General features: G+C 47.0%; 1 protein-coding gene across 2 annotated transcripts in view; it reads left to right on the forward strand.

The window, feature by feature from the left end:
• The window catches only part of LOC142576543 (sulfotransferase 1A1-like), a 97,011-nt gene that overhangs the window by 55,069 nt on the left and 22,969 nt on the right, over positions 1-18,973 (forward strand). The window contains exon 1 of one of the 2 annotated variants that reach the window (XM_075686709.1): positions 6,695-6,726. The exons of the other annotated variant lie outside the window; for it this stretch is intronic. Within the exon in view, the coding sequence (XP_075542824.1) occupies positions 6,710-6,726 (17 nt within the window). The 5' untranslated portion in view covers positions 6,695-6,709. Of the gene's footprint in view, positions 1-6,694; positions 6,727-18,973 lie in introns of those variants that run through there. 2 annotated transcript variants of the gene reach the window in all.

Below are 18,973 nucleotides of genomic sequence, written 5' to 3' on the forward strand. Positions count from 1 at the left end.
AGGACGTCAGGGGTAACAAATGCAGTCTTCTCTCTGTCCATGTCGTCGACGGATATCTGCCAGTATCCGGACCGTAAGTCGATAGAAGAAAAATAAGTGGCACCGTACAGGCACTCTAGAGCGTCATCAATACGTGGCAAAGGGTACACGTCCTTTTTTGTGATTTTGTTCAGGTGGCGATAATCTACACAAAAACGCCACGTTCCATCCTTCTTTCTGACAAGTACGACGGGATAAGCCCAGGGACTACAGGAAGGCTCGATAATGTCCTTTGCAAGCATCTTTTTGACTTCCTGTTGGATAACAGCTCGTTCTGACGCAGAAACACGATATGGACGACGGTGAATAGGGTTCGCATCGCCAGTGTTTATGCGATGGGTCACGACGGACGTTTGACCTAAGGGTCGATTGTCAAAGTCAAAAATGTCGCGATAGCCTTCAAGAACGCGGCAAAGGGCTGCAGCTTGAGCAGGTGTAAGGTCAGAGGAGACCATCTTCTTCATGTCGACGTCAGTACTGTGCGATGACGTCACGGTATGGGCTGAGCTGGAACGATCTTCCACTGTGAATGGCTCGACCTCATCATCCTGCAAAGCGCGAATTATAGCCAAGGAGACCCTGAGGCAGAACTTGCGCGGTTAGCGCGAAATTGACGAGTGGAAGGCAGGTGCGGTTACCAGTAATTTTCAGCACAGTGTGCGGCACGATAACACCATGTGTAAGCATAACGGCCGGAATTGGTGCGGCCACGTAATTGCCGTCAGGTACAGCTGGTGAGGACAACAAGTCTACGTGTGTCATAGAGTGAGGTGGTAGGCGAATAAAATCTATGCAGCTCAGATGGCTGGGAGGCGGGTCCACAGGGTCGGCAAGAAGAGGCAAGTCAAGGCGAAGCGAGCCGGCCGAACAGTCAATGAGGGCAGAATGATGGGCAAGAAAATCCAGACCGAGAATGAGTTCGTGAGGGCAATGCTCGATGACGGTGAAGAGAACGACGGTGTGTCTCTCAGCAATGGTGAGTCGGGCAGAGCACATGCCAACAATAGCGACAGTCCCTCCGTCGGCGACTTGTACAAATCGGTTCGGGGCAGGCGTCAGAACTTTCTTGAGCCGACGGCGAAGAGCAGCACTCATAATGGACACATGCGCCCCGGTGTCAATCAACGCGCACACAGGAACATGGTCGACGAGAACGTCCAAAAGATTCTTGTTCGTCGGTAAGGTGAAGCGAGGATTTTGAGCCAATGTCGTCTTTGCAGCTTCACCTCCAGAAGGGGCGAAGGAAAAGGACGCACTAGAGAGGCGAGGGTGGTAATTAGGAGAATAGCGTGTGGGGGAAGTCCAGTGGCTGCGGCAGTGGCGAGCGACATGTCCAATGCGTCGGCAGTTAAAACAGATCGGCTTGTCGTCCACGGTTCGCCATTCGGAGGGGTTGCGCTGTCCATAAGAGTAAGAAGGGCGCGGTGGGGCCGTGCGTGGAGAGAGAGGTTCCGAGCATGCGAACGAATGGAATGCAGGCCGACGTTGGATAACTCTTGACGGACGATGGCCTGGATCAAGGAGATTGTCACCGGAGAATGATCAGGTGACGGAAATGAAGGGGCCGCCGGTTGTACCGCTTCGATCGCACGGCGAATAATGCGGGTCAAGTTGTCACATCGCGAGGGCTGGTGGAAGAGGTCGTCACAGGATGACGTAGCAGCTGTGTTGGGAAGTTGCGGGATGTGCTGGGATAACCGGTGGCTTTTGGCATGCTCAAGACGGCGGCACTCCTTGAGGATCGTATCGATGCTGGTGACGTTGGTAAACACCAGTAAATTGAAGGCGTCGTCAGCAATCCCTTTGAGGACGTGATTTACCTTATCGTCCTCAGACATGGTCGGGTCAGCCTTGGCACAAAGGGCCAAGACGTCGAGAATGTAGGACACGTAGGACTCGGTCGACGTCTGTACACGTGTGGCTAGGGCTTTCTTGGCATTGACTTGATGACCGAAGGGATTGCCAAAAAGGTCGCGGAGCTTCTCTTTGAAGAGATCCCAGCTCGAGATCTCCTCTTCGTGAGTCTGGAACCATGCAAGTGGAGCGCCGTCGAGGTAGAAAACAACGTTCGCGAGCATAATAGTCGAATCCCACCTGTGACTGGTGCTGACACGTTCGTATAAGCGGAGCCAGTCGTCAACATCAGGACTGCCGACTCCGTTGAAAACACCAGGATCCCGAGGTGGGGAAATGGCGACGTAGGTCGGGGCTGCAGGCGGAGACAGTTGCGTAGAGGAAGTGCCGCCAGCAGGAGCCGAAGTTGCACTGTCGCCGTTGCGACCGCTGCGAAGCTCCATGACGGGTACGGGGAACGTCCACCTCCACCAAATTAATGTTACGTGTAGCTGACGTACGAGTCTACAATATATTTACACGTAGACAAGCGGTGGCAATGATGGCGACGCTATATCAAGCGGTGGCCACGTCGTCTTCCTTCTCCTCAGTGCAGCCACACTGTGGCGGCTGTTCCGTAGCAATATAGCATGTCTTTCAGCCACGTGCCCAAGGGGGGGAGGTTCCCCCCCACATTAAGGGGCATACGCCCCTCTCCCCGCCCACGCCATCACTTCTCACCCACATTCCTAAAGCGCCGCCAAGTCAATGTTGAGACTTGATAGCTATTCGTCGGTCAACATTTTGCTGCCCCTTTTCACTCCTTTTGGATGGCGGTAGTTATCGGCGTCTCCTGGGATGTGAAGACCAGTTTCCGCAGCAATTCCGTGCCCGGGTGATGAAATCGATATGAATGGAGTTGTCATCGTTTATTCAACAGCCACGTGTGTCGTTGTTGCTTCGTTAGTTCAAACTTCATTGTTTAGATTGCGCCAGAGATCAGGCAAGGGATTCAGTTCCTGTTCAGCTTGTCTGTATACACGTGGAACGAGTTGCGGCCAGAGAAAATGGCAATTGCGTGGAACTTGTCTTTTTGTTTCATTATTTCCTCGAGTGACGGCTCGCCGCGATGCTGACAGATTCTCGGAACCACATACCCGCGATATGGGTTAGATCAGGTGGAAAATAAAATAATGCTAGACAGCGTCCATCAGCAAACCCAGCAATAACCCTTAAACTCATAGGCAATATGACTGTCACCCGTTAACTCGTCTGGTTTTCCATAATTGTACAGCTTTTTTCGTGCGAAATTGCCAACTCGAAGCAAGAGTCGCAAGGATTTGAGAAATTAAGCGATCTACTAAGGGAGAGAGTCAAGGAAACAGCCAAACAGGAAAGAAAAGCGAAAATTAAACAATATAATGGTTGTTTATGAAAATATTTATGGACCAACATCTTTTCATTTAAAAAGGAAGTAGAGAAAACGCCGCCGGAAGTGGAGGGCAATCCCGTGTGTTCTGAATGACGCTTCTACAGTTATCATTCGAGCCGCCTAACGTAGCCACTTCTCTGCTGTGCTTATGTAGATGTTTTTCTAACCTTCCGCGGTGGGCACAGTACGTGTAGGATCGCAACTTCCTGCACCATACGCGGTTGTACGCGACTTTGAGTCACGCATCGTTACGTAACTTCCCAAATATCAATACGAGTCGGTTGTGGCACTTGTTAGAGCAGTAAAGGAGGGATCCAAAAGAACTGTGATTGTTGCGCAAATATATATTTCTGTATATTTCTTCCAGAGCTAATTCAAAAAACGCTACTATAGTGAGATACAACTTAAGTCTGCAGTGAAGCCCCGCCCACGCCCTCATAACCGCCAGCCACTGTTCCTCCGCGAGGCTACAAATAATTCGTACTTCAAACTTTTCCTGTTACCCAAATAAGGCGGTTACTACAAAAATTAAATTATTAGCGCGTAATTTTATACCTTTCCTCTCTCCCATTATAGTGGAATGGCGTATGCCTAATTCTTTATTCAACAGAAATAACATGCTTGCTTTGCTACAACTATTTGTTGAGAAGTTTCACTTCACTTGGCAGTGAAGTTTCATGATTTAAATGGGTTCAGCAGTGAAATGAACCGAACCGCAGACTTTTGAAATGTAACGTGCTCAGACTCTGTACATTTTGACCATGTCTGTTGCACACCTCCTTGCTTCCGCCGATGAAAAGACTCTTGAAGAACAGCAGATGCTCCAGAGTATCAAGTACGACGCCATGTTAAAAAGGCCGCATGACGACGATTTTGTTTGCTTCTGTAATTGGCTATCGGAGTAACACAACTCCACGCGGTCCGTGTGCCTTTGTTGCCAACTGCTGTTTAAGTTCTATTCTACTAAAGTAATCTTTATTTTGCACTTTCGCTTCTTTACTTGTTCTTGGCAATGTTCTTCCTGCTCTTCTTTCCTGCGTGAGTTCATTTGACGTGGTTCTTTGTTTGCCAAGTAAATGAGAGTTGTATCGCACAAGCGTACCTGTAAAATACACCTTATTTCATTTCTATTTTGTGGGTTTACTCGTTTTTTATGGAGAATGGTGACCGTTATTCGGATATGTGCTACTAAAGGTACCCCCCTCATTTGCATAGAAAAGTTACCTTGGGTTGCCCCTCCCCCTCCCCCACCGGAAAAAATATTATCGGTACGTGCCTGATGTCTTTACTGTTACGTAGAAGTGATAGTGAAGGAGAAAGACAATTCAAAAATTGGGATTCGCGAATCTAACTCAATATTTCGTGCATTGGTCCTCTGAAAAAGAAGTAACGCTCAAAGCACAACGATAGCGGCGCGCACTGTTTCGCGATTTTACAGCGGAGCTGTATATGGCTAGAGTTCCGTACATTCTTGTTCTCAATGAACAAAAATTGTCATCACCAATGGCGCGTACCTCCATAAGCATCCATGCTTCCGTAAGCAAGCAAAAAATATAATGCCTCATAGTGCCGTAAGGCAGAGGCTACAAGCACTCATCAAAGTGAAGTGAACAGTGCCTAAAATCTTTCTAATCATGCATACAACATACAAAACAGCATGCCGAAAAATGTCGGCATCAATGGCTCATACCCCCGTGGCTCAAGGAAGCAACAAATGGAATGACTCATAGTCCCGCAAGGTCCATGGCTACTCCCTTTGCGTGAATTAGCTGCGATGATACTACCTCTGTTGTCGGTGATTTCAATGTGTATGTGTGGGTAGCGAAAAAGAAGCGGTTTACGCATTCCGTGTTGCAGACATATCCCTTGCGATGCCTCACTGATCCGGCCCAACCGACCACCCAGCGGCGTACGTGTATCGATTTGACATTATCAAAGAATGTGATTGCAGTTGCGAGTGAAATAATGACGACCCATCAAGACAATAAATCACTTTGTACCTTTGTTCAAAATCATGCATCACCTCCGTGTCTTGTGCTAAACAGCTTCGCTGGTCAACGAACTTCACAATGGGAATGGCTCATGTTTTTTTTTTACTTTTTCTCTGTCTTTCTTTCTTTTCTTTGCTTCTTCCTTTCTTTGTTCTCTTTTTCATTCTTTTGTTCCTTTTTTCTTTCCGTCGTTCTTTTCTCCTCTTGTTTCTTGATTCATATTCAGCCATTTCATCTTTGCTTGCTTAGGAGGGTATGAACCATTCCTGGTTATGTCGTTCTTTTTTCGCGATTGAGCCATTGCTGCTGGTATTTTTTGCACCATTCATCTACTTTTTTTGTATCACTCTTCTACTTTGTATCACTGGACTAGATGCCGCTTTTTTTCGGGTATGAGCTATTGATACGAGCCACTTCAGGCCTTCGTTTATTAAACCAATATTTTGTGTGCCGATGTAGCCGTGCGGTTTGGGGCTGCTTCCGCCAAGGGCACTAGGTCGGAACTCATGTTTCCCTTGTCTGTATACGTATATAAGCATTAATTCTAAAAATAATCGCAGTATTTTTATGTGATAATATTCGATAGTTAAAATATGTTCCGCAAAGCACTCATCCCAATACGTCAGTACTTTTTGTTCAACACACACGTGCGCGCTGCTCCATTTCATACAATGTGCTAAAAGAATTGTCTATTGATTTCCGCCAGGCAGCTGTTTTTATTCCTAATGACGCCAGGAAACCTAGCCTGATGCCACCAACGCTCATATATGTAATTGGGAGCACGCACAATGTTCTCGCACACCTTTTGTGATACACCGTAGGGCTGAAGTGCTTCATGTATAACGTAGGAGAGTCCGTCGTAATGGCACATGTGTACTGTTGGGCACATGTGCTTAAGTTGAACTGGAATTGCGCCAAGAAAACCCGTCTAAGCATTCGCACCTGCTTTATCAGAAGCGCACTCCACCGTGAATATCCAGGCAGTTATCTTTTAACGGCGCCAAAGTTTAAAAGAGCAATGTAAATCTTTTCTTCCAATAGGGGAAGCGCCAATAGCGACGGCACGCAAGAAGGAATACAGACAGGACAAGGCGCTCGACAATCTTGCCGAGATTATTGTTATCATTCGAATGTTCAAATTGGTAGCCTCTAGGTAGGGAGTGAGTTCAGCAATTGTTTGCGTTATAAGCGAAGGTATGATAACTAAATTATCAATAATTGGTCTTAGGCGGCTAGCGGAAATGAGTAGCTCGGAGCCAGTCTACGAGATTATCTAGCTGAGCGAACAATTATTAACCTGCTTCGACTTTGTACAAATGTTTTGCAGATAAAGTCTGAAAGCATAACTAACGCAGAAAAAGAACGTCTTTAAGGGCGACCTGACCGAGCCCAGTCTTTTGTGATATTGCCATCAATGGCATCGCTTCGTGAGTACGTTCCTTGCGGCCAGTCCGCTTTCGATGTACATTTTTTTTAAATCAAGTAGTTTAAAGCTTTCATGTCAATACAACAGTCTACGTGTGCCGTCAAGAGCTTGCTTGGTCGAAGAAGGGGTGCACGACCCAATGATGGTGCAGTCTTAGCGCGTCATCGCCGTCAAGAGGCAAAGAACATAACGAACGCGTACCGCTAGCAGCGCCTCGCGGCACCGTGCCGATGGTGATGGTGCCGTCGAGACAAAATACAAGGTGGCCATGCTGACTGCACAGGAGCTTTCACAGCTAAGCTGTGTACCTCTGCCCCGACATGCATTTGTCGTGTCAGGGAGCAAAAATATGGGCCGATCCCGGAGGTTGTGGAATATCGGGCCGTCATGCGGCGTAGGTGAAGCATTATTCAACTGCCCCGCCAATAATAATAATAATAATAATAATAATAATAATAATAATAAGAAGAAGAAGAAGAAGAAGAAGAAGAAGGAGAGAAAAAGAAAAAGAAGATTAATTCTTCTTCTTTTCCTTAAATAAATAAAGATGCATTGTTTCACGTCGATGGGTATGCTGGGATCGTTTGTAAACCGCACATGGCCTCACGCGGAGAAGGCATTGCCATATATGCAGAGGAGGAAATGCATGTACAACCATACAACATGACTCGTAAGAGGAGAGGAGCACCGACTGTGGGGTTGTCTGTGCCGTACAAGCGAAAGACGGAATTATGATATCCACTGTCTATATATGTTCAGACACACCCAAGTGTGGTATCGAGAAGTTCATGACTACGCACTTTGCATTGGTTAGCCGCGATGACACTACCCTTGTGATCACCATTGGAGACTTCAATGTGGGCATTTCAAACCCAGAAAGAAATGGTTCACTGAGTTTGCGCAAGAGCAATCTCGTTTTAAGTGCTACACCAATCCACGTAACTCAATTAAGTAACAACGTTCGTGTATATATTCTACTTTGGCCAAGATTCTGTGTAAGGTTGTAACCGGACCAACCTATCTATATCACAGCAATCACAAGGCTATCATCACTACCATTACCAAATGGTGAAAGTAAATACATGACCCGTTGTCTAATCCTGTGTGATGTGCTACAGCTTAGCCGGTCATCCAGCTTCACAGAGTGAAATGGCTCCTTATATTTTTTCTTCTTTTCGCATCGGTTTCGTTTTCTGAAAGTGATAATGGTATGAAGGCAGTGCCATTCGTTCTTGTCTCTGTGGATATAAGTAAGATTCAAGTAAACTCTATATCCGCGCCGTACTTGCTTAGTGTCTGGGGTGTTGGGCTGCTAAGCACGAGGTCGCGGGATCAAATCCTGGTCACGGAGGCCGCATTTCGATGAGGACAGAATGCGAAAACACCCGTGTACTTTGATTTAAGTACAAGGTAAAGAGCCTTGGGTGGTCGAAATTATTCCGGAATTTCTCACTACGGTGTGCATCATAATCAGATTGTGATATTGACACGCAAAAACCCCATAATTTTAATATCTATATTTCATTTGCTTCCGAGAGTAGGTGCAAGTAAGGAAGTATTGCTTCTCACACGCTCCTATACACACAAAGAGATGTTCACCTTTCTCTCTCTCTCTCTCTCTTACGCATACAGACGCACATATAACAGGCACGTTCACATCCATGCACATTTACACGCGCCCACGCTTCTACACACGAAGAAAATTGTGCGCATGCACGCACGCACACAGAAAGGCACGCATACACAAACGCCCGTATGCTCACAGACGCATAAACGCGCTCGTGCGCACGCAGATTCAAGTACGGAGACACAAGCACGCGCGAACACACAAACTCAAGTACACGCGCATGCACACTCAAGACGTGCACACGCATATACACTCCCTCGCCCTCCCTGCTGCCTATCAAGACGCTACTGCGTACAGAGTGAATCCCACTTGCTCTACAATTACAGTTCTAACGCTAGCTCTAATAAATCGCCTTATGGTTTAAATTTCGTGCTTCTTGAAGTCGATAGGGCTATGTTTTTATATACACTGGCTACAAGAGTGTAGTTGGTGCAGGAAGTTGGCCATTTTTTACTTGACGAAGAATAATTTAGCGCCACCTACCTACACGAAGTCATTTTTATAGCTGTAGTGCAGCATGAAAACTACACTTTCTATACTGCAGTTTCGATAAATGCAGGCAGCGGATGTCAAACAATATTGACACGTGTAATTGTCTATCTTTATCGCGCGACCTCGTTTAACCGCCTAACAAATGATATCGCACAGCGCCGTACGCGCCTGGATGTCTCGGAAGTTTCTGGAATGTCATCGATGGTTCCATCCGCTGTCTGTCACCAAACATTGTCTAATTTGATTGCTTGTATGCGCGACGCTAATGGTGTAGAACTCCGTGGAAGACACGCGGGTTCCAGCGATTGCTCTGGAACGTTCGACGACTGATGGCAAGCGGCTACTAGTAAGGCTCGTTGCGACGCTCCCTTGAGTGTTGTCGCCGCTAACACGCATACGCAGCCGGTAAGTGCGAAATCACGTGCTTTTCGTCTGCTGATGCAGAAGACCACGCGCAGTCAGCTGTGATTGGCTACAGCCCAGCGAGCCAAGTGCAGTACACTACGTCATAACCTCTGCCCAGCACTACACTCGTCTACACAAGCCTACACTAAGTGAAGGAAAAAAGGTTGCCCTAATTTTTCCTATGGTGAGAGGGTGCAAAACAATTTGCTCCTGAAGTGAAATGTGACTTCCCCACCGATCCCTTACTAAAAGACTGCTTTAAAACACCACCAATGTTCCCACTAAGTGCCATAAGCGCATATATTCTTAGAATGGATTTCAACGCCGACAGTCATATCGTCGCAGTCCCACGAGCCAGGAACGTTTTCTGCGACGAATAATCTTGACGTCAATGAGCGGCTCCAAATGTGGAAGAGCACAGCGGCCGTGAACAGGTAGTCCAAAAGTATTATGCTGGCTAAAATAATTTTCTACCTGAAAGGAATGGCATGACTCTGGTTTCGAAACCACAAGTAAGAACTGACGAGCTGGGAGCAATGCAAGCAAAATCTCCAGGACTTGTTCGCGAAAACTGTTGGCTGTCAGGAAGCTGCGCAAAGGGAACTTGGGTCCCGCGTAGAGGCGTCGACCGAATCATGTGACATACATCCAAGAAGTCCTCGCCCTTCGCCGCAAGGTTGACGGGAGCATGTCAGAAGAAGACGAAGTCAACCACGTACTGAAGCATAGCAGACGGCGATTGTCATCTTATTGTGCATAAGATTTTTTCCACGATAGCCGACGTCATTAATTAATGACGACGCATCGAAGAAGCAAAAACTCGCCGCATCGCACATGTTTTCCCCGCTCGCCTTCTCATCTATTCTTTGCATTTCCCCTCCCCAAGTGTAGCACAGAAATCCGATCATTTCCTTGGTTAACCTTCCTACCTTTCCCTTTTCGTTTCTCTATTTCTCTATAACTTAAGGCTCCTGGCTCAATGCAAGCGCTCGTTTCATTCTGTTCACTTTACTTTTTATGCCACCGCGGTGGTATTGTTGCCGACTTTTTCACTTATCGCATTTTCTGTATGTGTACTCACGCACCTGCCCATTGGCACATACCTATTGTGGAAAATTCACCAAGATTTTCCCACACTCATCAGCCCAAGTTGCCTATTAGAACGCATACAGAGTTACATATGCCCAGCTGCACGAGCCCAGTGGCCCCAGGTGTCTATCGGCGCATATACCCAGTGGTACATAACTTGTGGTCCAAGATGGTGCATGCACGACAAGTCAGCAACAACCAACACCCGTAAAGGGCCCGGGTGAGGAGCGGGTGAAAAGGCCGTGGACAGGCAAAGAATAGTTCGATCTACAGAATAAGGCATGCGCCCAACAATCAAATGCGGCTATGTATTGTGTAGTTTTATTCGTGTATGGCACAAATACATATTGCACAAAGGAAGGTCTACTGTTCATAGCTTACATGATTTTCCAAGTTATTTTGCAATTATCGGGGGTTATCTTCACAAATGTTGCCGCGAGGATGCCTTTGAACCACGGACGACAAGCGCGGGTAGGGCGCTTTGACGTGAAAGGGGCTTTTCCCGACTGACGTAGCAAATAAGCACTATTGCGTAATGACGAAAGGTTTTTGTAGGTTAAGCGGGCCAGTTGTTTTGGGTTGCACAGCACATTATCTGTTATATTCGCTTTCCCGAAAAAATATGTTTTACAAGCTTGAGAAAAATCTGAAAGGCAAAGCGTTTCTAAGCAATGAAATTTTAAGGAATTTCTGTGAGCACAGTAATAAATAGCCATAATTTTTCAAAGATTGAGATTGCTGAACAACATGTGTGGGACACCAGGTATGCAGTAACCCATCTACATTAAGTGAAGCTTTCTTGGGACGTTTAAATCCTATGCAAAGAGACATATTATTCATGTGAAATAAGCTGATGAAAAGCACGTCTTGAAATCTCTTTGAAGCGAACCCTTCGTCGCCCGCTTACATAATCGATAGGTTGTTGGAATCTTGGTTAAGCGAAGCATTTTTGAAACGTTGCAATGAAATTGTACGCACAGACACGTTATGCATTTAAATTACACAGCTTCAATGCACATCCTGAAATCTATGAGATTCGAAACGACCGTAAACCGCTTAAATTAAATTATGACGAACGGGCTCCCCCATAGCAATGTCGTCTTATAGTTCCCGGAAGGTACTGGCGGAACCATCGAGAAACATGGACACATGATGTAGGTGGCGGTGAGTAATACGGAGTGATTGGTACGGGTTCTTTTACTGCGGTCGGACCTCGGGGGCCGAAAACAGTTTTCGGTATCCATTATATATGTTAATCTTTGGCCCGTAAGCTGTGTGAGATTTTTTTAAAGTACATGCTGAACAACAGAAAGGACAAAAAAAGTGGCGCGGTAGCCTCATTAGTGGCTACATAGTGTATATGGCGTTGGGCTGCTAAACTCGAGCTCATGAGTCCCAACCAATGTTGCGGAATTCGACTTTATTCTAGGAGTTTGAACTAAGGAAATTATTCTGGAGTCTGATTTCTGTGAAAAACATCTTATGCTTGTCTCATATTTCATACCTAAATGTAATGTTGCTCCAACTTGTAGGTCCGCTCAAGTGAGCAGCTTCTGTGTTATAAAGGGCTGCCTTTCAATTATCCGGTGCCCAATTATAAGGACTGTAATGAAGCAATTAAAGGAACAGCATGTCTCACATAACCTACAGATAGCTGTAGATCTTCTGCGTTCATTGAAGAAAATAAGTGTGGTACCACATTGGACACCAAGTTTTAATGGGTTACAAACGTAGTGAGACTGTCAAAAAATGTTTTTCTTACGTGAATCAAGTTAGCGGATTTACAGGCTGACCCAAAACGCTGCGTTTCTGCTGATCCACAGCTGGCACCTTCTTCAGCCACGACTCTCCAGCAGCACAGTTATTCGCAATGGGTGTCCTCCCTTGCATCGGCCCCTCACGTTCGAGACATCAAAAGTGCAGTTATGCGTTAGATTCGAACGCATAAGGCTATTCAATAATCTTGATTAGTGAATTGTGCAGTCAAATACGACCTGAATAGCAAACACCATTCGATTGTACTTTATGCTTCTACTTCATTTCCGCTGTTGGCTCGTTTATGTATATCGCCACACAAGCCACAGAGAATAAATTGGTAAAGATTTCCTGGTCTCCCCGATTCAGTTTGAATACATAGGCAATATCTTGTCCGCAACACTGTTTTTTATATTAACATCCAATAATTGCCTTGATTCCTTTTCTCAGAAAGGTTACTGGTTCAGCTGGTGGCTGGTCCAGCATTTATAAGAAACACGCATATTCCGGTCGGGAGTCCTAAATTTTTCAATCAGTTCATTTACAATATTTGATAATTTTTCACTTACATATATGTCGTCGATATATATGTCTATGTACCCATAGATTTACCTAGAAGTACATTGGTCATTTGCATCTCTTCGCGCCACGCAGTTAGGAAACCTAGTTGATTGCACTATAATATTGGTAATTTGATCGCTGTCTCTGATCAAAAAAAAATTTCCAGGACGCTTAAGCTTCGCCTTTACGAGTGGAATGCGATATAATTCAAAGACCCCTGACTGTTTTTCGTCATTTCCGGCAACTGCAGTTCACGTAACCGTAGCGTGTAGCGGGAAACGCTGGCAGAGAACGCTATGCACGAAAGCAAGCTTTCTGATAGCAACGCGGAATTTTGATGGGTCGAACTGGTGTTATTGTTTCGCACTTTCATTATTTCAGTCTGAGAAGAGGTAACATAAAATATATGTACTGTCGGTGGTTTTCTGTCATTAAATTTGTTTGTGGGCAGCCATTCTCAAAATTTCCAGGAATAACTTTGTAAAGAATGAAAGACAAGATGAGAGCAACTGTGGTGGTAGATAAGTGGTTGGGTTTGCGTGGTGCGGAACATCAATCTACATTCTTTTTGTCGAAGCGCCGTCCGACGCTGTGTTTTCTGCCACACGGGGTTTCGCGTAATTATTCAACCAACAACCAACAGCGCACGTAAAATTACTCGATATCAATAAAATTTTCTTACGTAACTTCACGTTGCAGATAGCCGGCTTCTGTGGCAAAAATTAGGTGCTGCTTTTTGAAAACAGTGTTACAAAAATTGGCAGTGGCTTAGCTCGGCTATGCCAGGATATACGTAGCGAAAGTTAACGCAAAGCATGGTTAGCCTTGGTTCATCTTGATTGCAAGTCCAGGTTAGTCTAGTTGTCTAGCTATGTTGCGGCTTTTAGCCAGTCGTTCGGCGCGCTGTTCGTCTGTTTCCTGGGCGATTCGTTTCCTCTTTAGCTCGTTCCGATGTCGATTCCAGGCCTCCTCCTACTTGTCAGAATTGTCGCCGTTTATACGGCTGCCTCAACTGTGGTTGCGGCGCACGCGAGCTCTCCTTTTCAATCCTCCGACATGTCATCAGGCATGCGACCCAATTAGGGAAGCGAACGGAGGCGAGCGCATCGACGAGGAACGCGGTGTGACGTCATACCAAACGGCGGCGGCGGAAAGGAGCGGCGGCACGCCTGTGGCTCGGTGCTACTAGTGGCGCATGCGCAGTAGTGACTAGGGAGCGAGAGAGGAGAAATATTCGCGGCGAGGCGCACGTGGTGACGTCATGTGCCTCCTCGGAGCACCGCCACGGCGAAATCGCAAGTTCGCGGCCAGTAAATATTTCGCTTTAAAATAACAGTTCACCTGGCTAAAACTATAATTTGTTCTTGTCGACAAGAGTCGCGGGCGCCCCAAAGCAAGTAAAACCACAAAAGATTTTATTCCTCAAATTTTGTCGAAAGCAACTTGGCGTCCGCCAGCGTGCGCGCAACGAACGTGGGCTCGCTAGCAGATGGCGCACTTGACAACGACAGCAAAATTGAAGACGTTATGCTGTATAAGCCATGCCTCAAATACGCATACGCAGCAAAAAGGAGTGAATATAAATTTGGGGCTGAGATAAAGCACCATTGTAAGAGCACACGCGCGCAATCGGTCTCAGGCCGCAGCGAACTAAGGTTTAATACGCCGTGAAGCACGTCTCCGCCCCAAGCCAGTTCGCTCGCAGCGCTCTCGCATAAATTTTCCACACAGGAACCTCAGCGGGAGAGCGCCGTTGGTCCACTCGACCATCGTCTACTACACTCCAGTTAGTAATCTAGTTCACAAAAGTGCTGTCGTACCGCTGCTTCGAGCGGTTTTTCGATGCGTGCGTGCGAGGCATCTTGGCAACTGGATCTTTGGTGTACAAAGAAATGGGTAGGATGAAGTCAAGGCAGGTCCGCGGCGATCGGCCATAAAGAAGGTAAAAAGAGCTGTAGTGAATTGTTTCATTCTCTTTTTTGACGCATACGCGATCAATGGGAAGACGTCATCCCAGTTCTTGTGGTCAGAGGACTCGTACATGGCCAGCATGCTCGTCGGCGTTCAGTTCCTCCTTTCAACAAGCCCGTTGGTCGGTGGACGATACTGCGCTGACTGTCGGAACTGAGCGCTGCATCGACGAGGGTGCTCTTCGAGAGCGAGGCCGACGAACTGCCGACCGCGGTAATTTATGAGAACGTGAGGCGGGCAGTGGCGCACAGTAACGAAGCGCCACAAAAAAAGCAGTGACGCAAGCAGTGGTGCATAAGGGTATTGGCACTGTTTCTGCGTAGCGCGTAACATGTTCAACACAACGATGACCCATCCATTGTTGTGCGATGACCGTGGAAAGGGATCAGTACATTGATACCAACCTTTTCAGAGGATGTATGCGGAAGAATTACTGGGTGGAGGAGGCCTGAAGAGGGCCTTGAATGTCGCCTGTGACGTTGACATTTATTAAAGCTGTCAACCTATTGCTTTGCTGCGCGACGCATCTGTGGCCAGTGAAAACGTTCCTGGGCACTGCCGCTTGCGACTGAATCCCAGATGACCGGATGTCGGATCATCGTGTATGGATCATCACCATGTATGTGGAGATGCGTGTTTCGCGGTCCAGGTGCGCCGTGTCTCCACAAAAACTGTTACAGACGATCTTGTGTTTATTTACAGAAGAACGCTAGCAGGAGATTATCGATCGGGAAGATAGCCGTTGAAGTACTCCCGCTCCTCGCGGGAACCGCCCTGTTCTTCGGCCTCGTTTTGTCGACGCGTTGCAATATTGAGTGGCGGAGTTGCTGTGGTAGTGGCGCTGTCGGGGCACTGTTTTCGTGCAGTGAGGCACCGCACGAAGACCGGCCAGACGGTGGCGGGCACACTGGTTTTGTCAGCGTAGTCGCCAGCAAATCCTGTCACACTACGAAAACTCGTTACCCGTCACGGGGGCTGAGCGGCTGTAGCGTTGTGCTGCTAAGCAATAGGCCGCGGGTTCGATTTCCATATCCGGAGGTAGCATTTCGATGGGGTAAAATGCAAAAAACGCTCGGTACCAGGCATCGGGTGCGCGGCAAGTAACTCCAGGTGGTCAACATTATTCAGGTATCCCCTACGTCGTTATGACGTCGTTGTTCGTCATAATCATATTGTGGTTTCACAATGCAAGACTCCAGGATTTATTAATTTAACGGCGACTCATTGTCACCGGTAGCGCAGGTGTCGTTGTCGGTCTAGTGTGACAAAATGTCTTGGTGACATGGTCTGCTGATTAGTCGGCAGAGTGTTGGCATCGGCATCACGCTTATGGGCATTGGTGTCATGTCACTTTAGCGTTACCGGGCCTTAAAAGACCGACATTTCTTACAACTGCTTCCAGAATAATTATGCGGACCTCAAGCGATATATGCAAGCTATGCAACTTTGATCGAGCCACCCTTCAAAGCATATTACGGGGGTGTAAAATACATCAAGATAAAATGTCAGTGCTACCGGAAAATCTACGGGCGCGGTAGTCGGCCGCGCTGCTCAGCTCAGAACTCCAAGACTAACTTTGGGTCGTCCAGCGAGCCATGGAGGCCGTAAGGGAGCAACAGCTCCCAGTGGCCATCCAGGTGGCCCTGAGCCCGGGCCTCCCAATTTCCGGATAATGAATAGTTATTTCACTCACTCCTACGCACTGTCTGATTCGATGTAAGCGAAGCTTTCTGCGTTGTTTACTTTGATTGACGAAAATTAGTGGTGAAGTGGACGGCGAGTGTTTAGCTTCCATAACGTTTACTGCGGTGCGGGAGTGGTGAGCTGACGTCACACGTTACCTCGCGTGCACCACTGCTGCTTGTCTGCGTAGTGCACAGAACGCGCAGGGAGGCGTGCTTGCTTGAGGCGTTCTTCATAACCTCGAAGAGGGTTGAGCGTTGTCATTGCCTCACATGGCACGTCGCATCCTGGTAGAAGTGTTATACCGGAACTGAATTATGGAGCTGCACGTGCGAAAGCCACAATAGGATTATGAGGCGCGACGTAGTGGACGACCCTGGAAGAATTTTTACACATTGGTGTTCTTTAATGTGCACGTAAACCTAGGCGCACGAGCGTTTTCGTTTCTCACTCCCATCGAAGTACGGCTGCCGTGGTCTGGATCAAGCAGTGACGTCGAGCAATGCCATAGCCGCAAGGCTACAAGGAAGTGTTAATTAACCACAGGAGTGTTAATTTAACCTGGGACCGTTTCCGTAGTGTCGCCTAGACTCTACGGTGATTTAATGTGGCCTTTCGTCTGCATGCCCTGCGTCAGTTGCCTGCTTGACATATTTGCACGGTGTTTATTTTCCATAAATAGCCAGAAACGTCCCGTACCTTCAGTTAGGCCGCAACTGTTGTGTCTATAGCTTCCTTGCCTTCTCATGTCGCCTTTTTCCTCTTCCGCCCTCCCCCCATGTATGGAAACTGCGAGCGAATAGTGGCAAGGCTGTTAATCACACATTTCTTGACTGCGTCGGTTCTGCCCATTCGCTGCCTCTTCTATCTGCCTCCTCTCTACCGTTCTATGTACCGCCACTCTGGACTTGCTCGTTAATAGAAACGTAATCGCTGCAATTGCTGCAATGCTTTATCAGGGGAGGGGGGGGAGGGATTCAGGGAACATCACAGCTGCCGAGATGCTCATGTGGTGACGACCACCAGGGACCTCCATAGGGAATTGTGGACATGCAACGCGTTCAAATATTCAAACGACTTTGTCGCTTCGCTTTGCTTTGCTTCCAAGCTCCTTCCATGTATAAAAAAGCTCTGAACCCCAGCCTTGCGCAGCGTACAAGACAGAAGCAGCAGTGGAAAAGTCGAAGAAGAGACAAAGATAGCTTTGTTTCAGAACAAAAAGCCACTGGAGAAACGGGTGTCAGAACATTTATAACGTGACCTGCAGGCAATGAATTAACTAAGACGCTCTTACAGCCGGCCACGGCGGCCGCATTTCGATGGGGGAGAAATGCGAAAACACCCGTGTACATAGATTTAGGTGCACGTTAAAGAACCCCAGGTGGTCGAAATTTCCGGAGTCCTCCACTACGGCGTGCCTCATAATCAGAAAGTGGTTTTGCCACGTAAAACCCCATAAAATAAAAAATAAAGCGCTTTCATAGCTGCTCCGCCCAAAACTTACGTAACTTCTTGTGGCCACTTGTAGGATTTTAATGTTATATGATTGAATATGATTTAGGATGGGAGCAAGGAATTTAGACACCGAGCACCCAATGCTCGTGGCTGCTCAGGAAACAGCCGCACCACAAGGTCCCCATAATGCTTTTCGACGGTGTTCTGAGGCCGTGTGCCACTTTCTGAAGTGGTCGATTTATCAGGCCGATACAACTACGAATTTTACTTCATGTAGTAGGTTGATATTGCTTTGAATGCTTCGTATCTTGCGAGAAACTGCACTTTTCCATATTTTGATGGCACCACTCTCTTTTGCTTCAGAATCCGCAGTATATGATTGGCTATCATCACTCAAAAAACATTCTGAAACGCTGTCTAAAAAAAACAATATTCTTTCTTAAATTAGCCTCGTTAGGCCTGGTGGGCTTCGGTTGGTTTTCTTTTGTTGCCCGCGGCGCTTTACGCTGTGTTCCTCGGTACTTGCACTTAGATTGGTAGTTCTGGAGCTGGAGATAGTGCTTTTTTTCTGGCTTGTCATAGGAAAAACATAGCAGTAGCGCAGAAGAACCAATGCATCCAATTCTCGATGTGGCAAACGACGCTGCGTCAAATACGTACGCTCAATCAGAGTAGTCGCTGGCGAAGCGGCTTACAGCACAGCGCCAATAAAAACGCGAGAAACATGCAGCAAAAATAGCCCAGTTTTAAGATAGATTCCCTATTGACGTCTTTCCCAAGAGATTGCTACTGTTGGCGGCGCTGTGGCAAAGAGAAAAAAACACTCAAGGATGGCCTACCTACCCGATTGCACACTGGCGACATTTCGACCGACCGCGAGGGATTAAAAGACACCTTATTTATTCCTCGAGCTTCGAATTTGGCCTCGACATTTTCTGCATATCTGAGCATGTTAACGCTTAAGGATGCCATCAAAAACAAAGATATGAGAACTTTGCCCAGGAACGTGGTTTTGCAACTTGCATCTCCTCTTCAGGTTCAGTGCATCAAGCGTTTACATTGTGAGAATGTACTGTTCTATTGAGATTTCCGTATAGATATAAACTTTCGCGATGAAGGCACTCCAAGTTCGGCCAGTAAATGACGCTTTTTCACGTTTTCGCTGAATAAATTTTTCTACTAATTGACTCATGTAGCCAACGTTATTTTCTCAG

This window comes from Dermacentor variabilis, chromosome 3 (genome assembly GCF_050947875.1).
Source record: "Dermacentor variabilis isolate Ectoservices chromosome 3, ASM5094787v1, whole genome shotgun sequence".
Taxonomy (NCBI): domain Eukaryota; kingdom Metazoa; phylum Arthropoda; class Arachnida; order Ixodida; family Ixodidae; genus Dermacentor; species Dermacentor variabilis.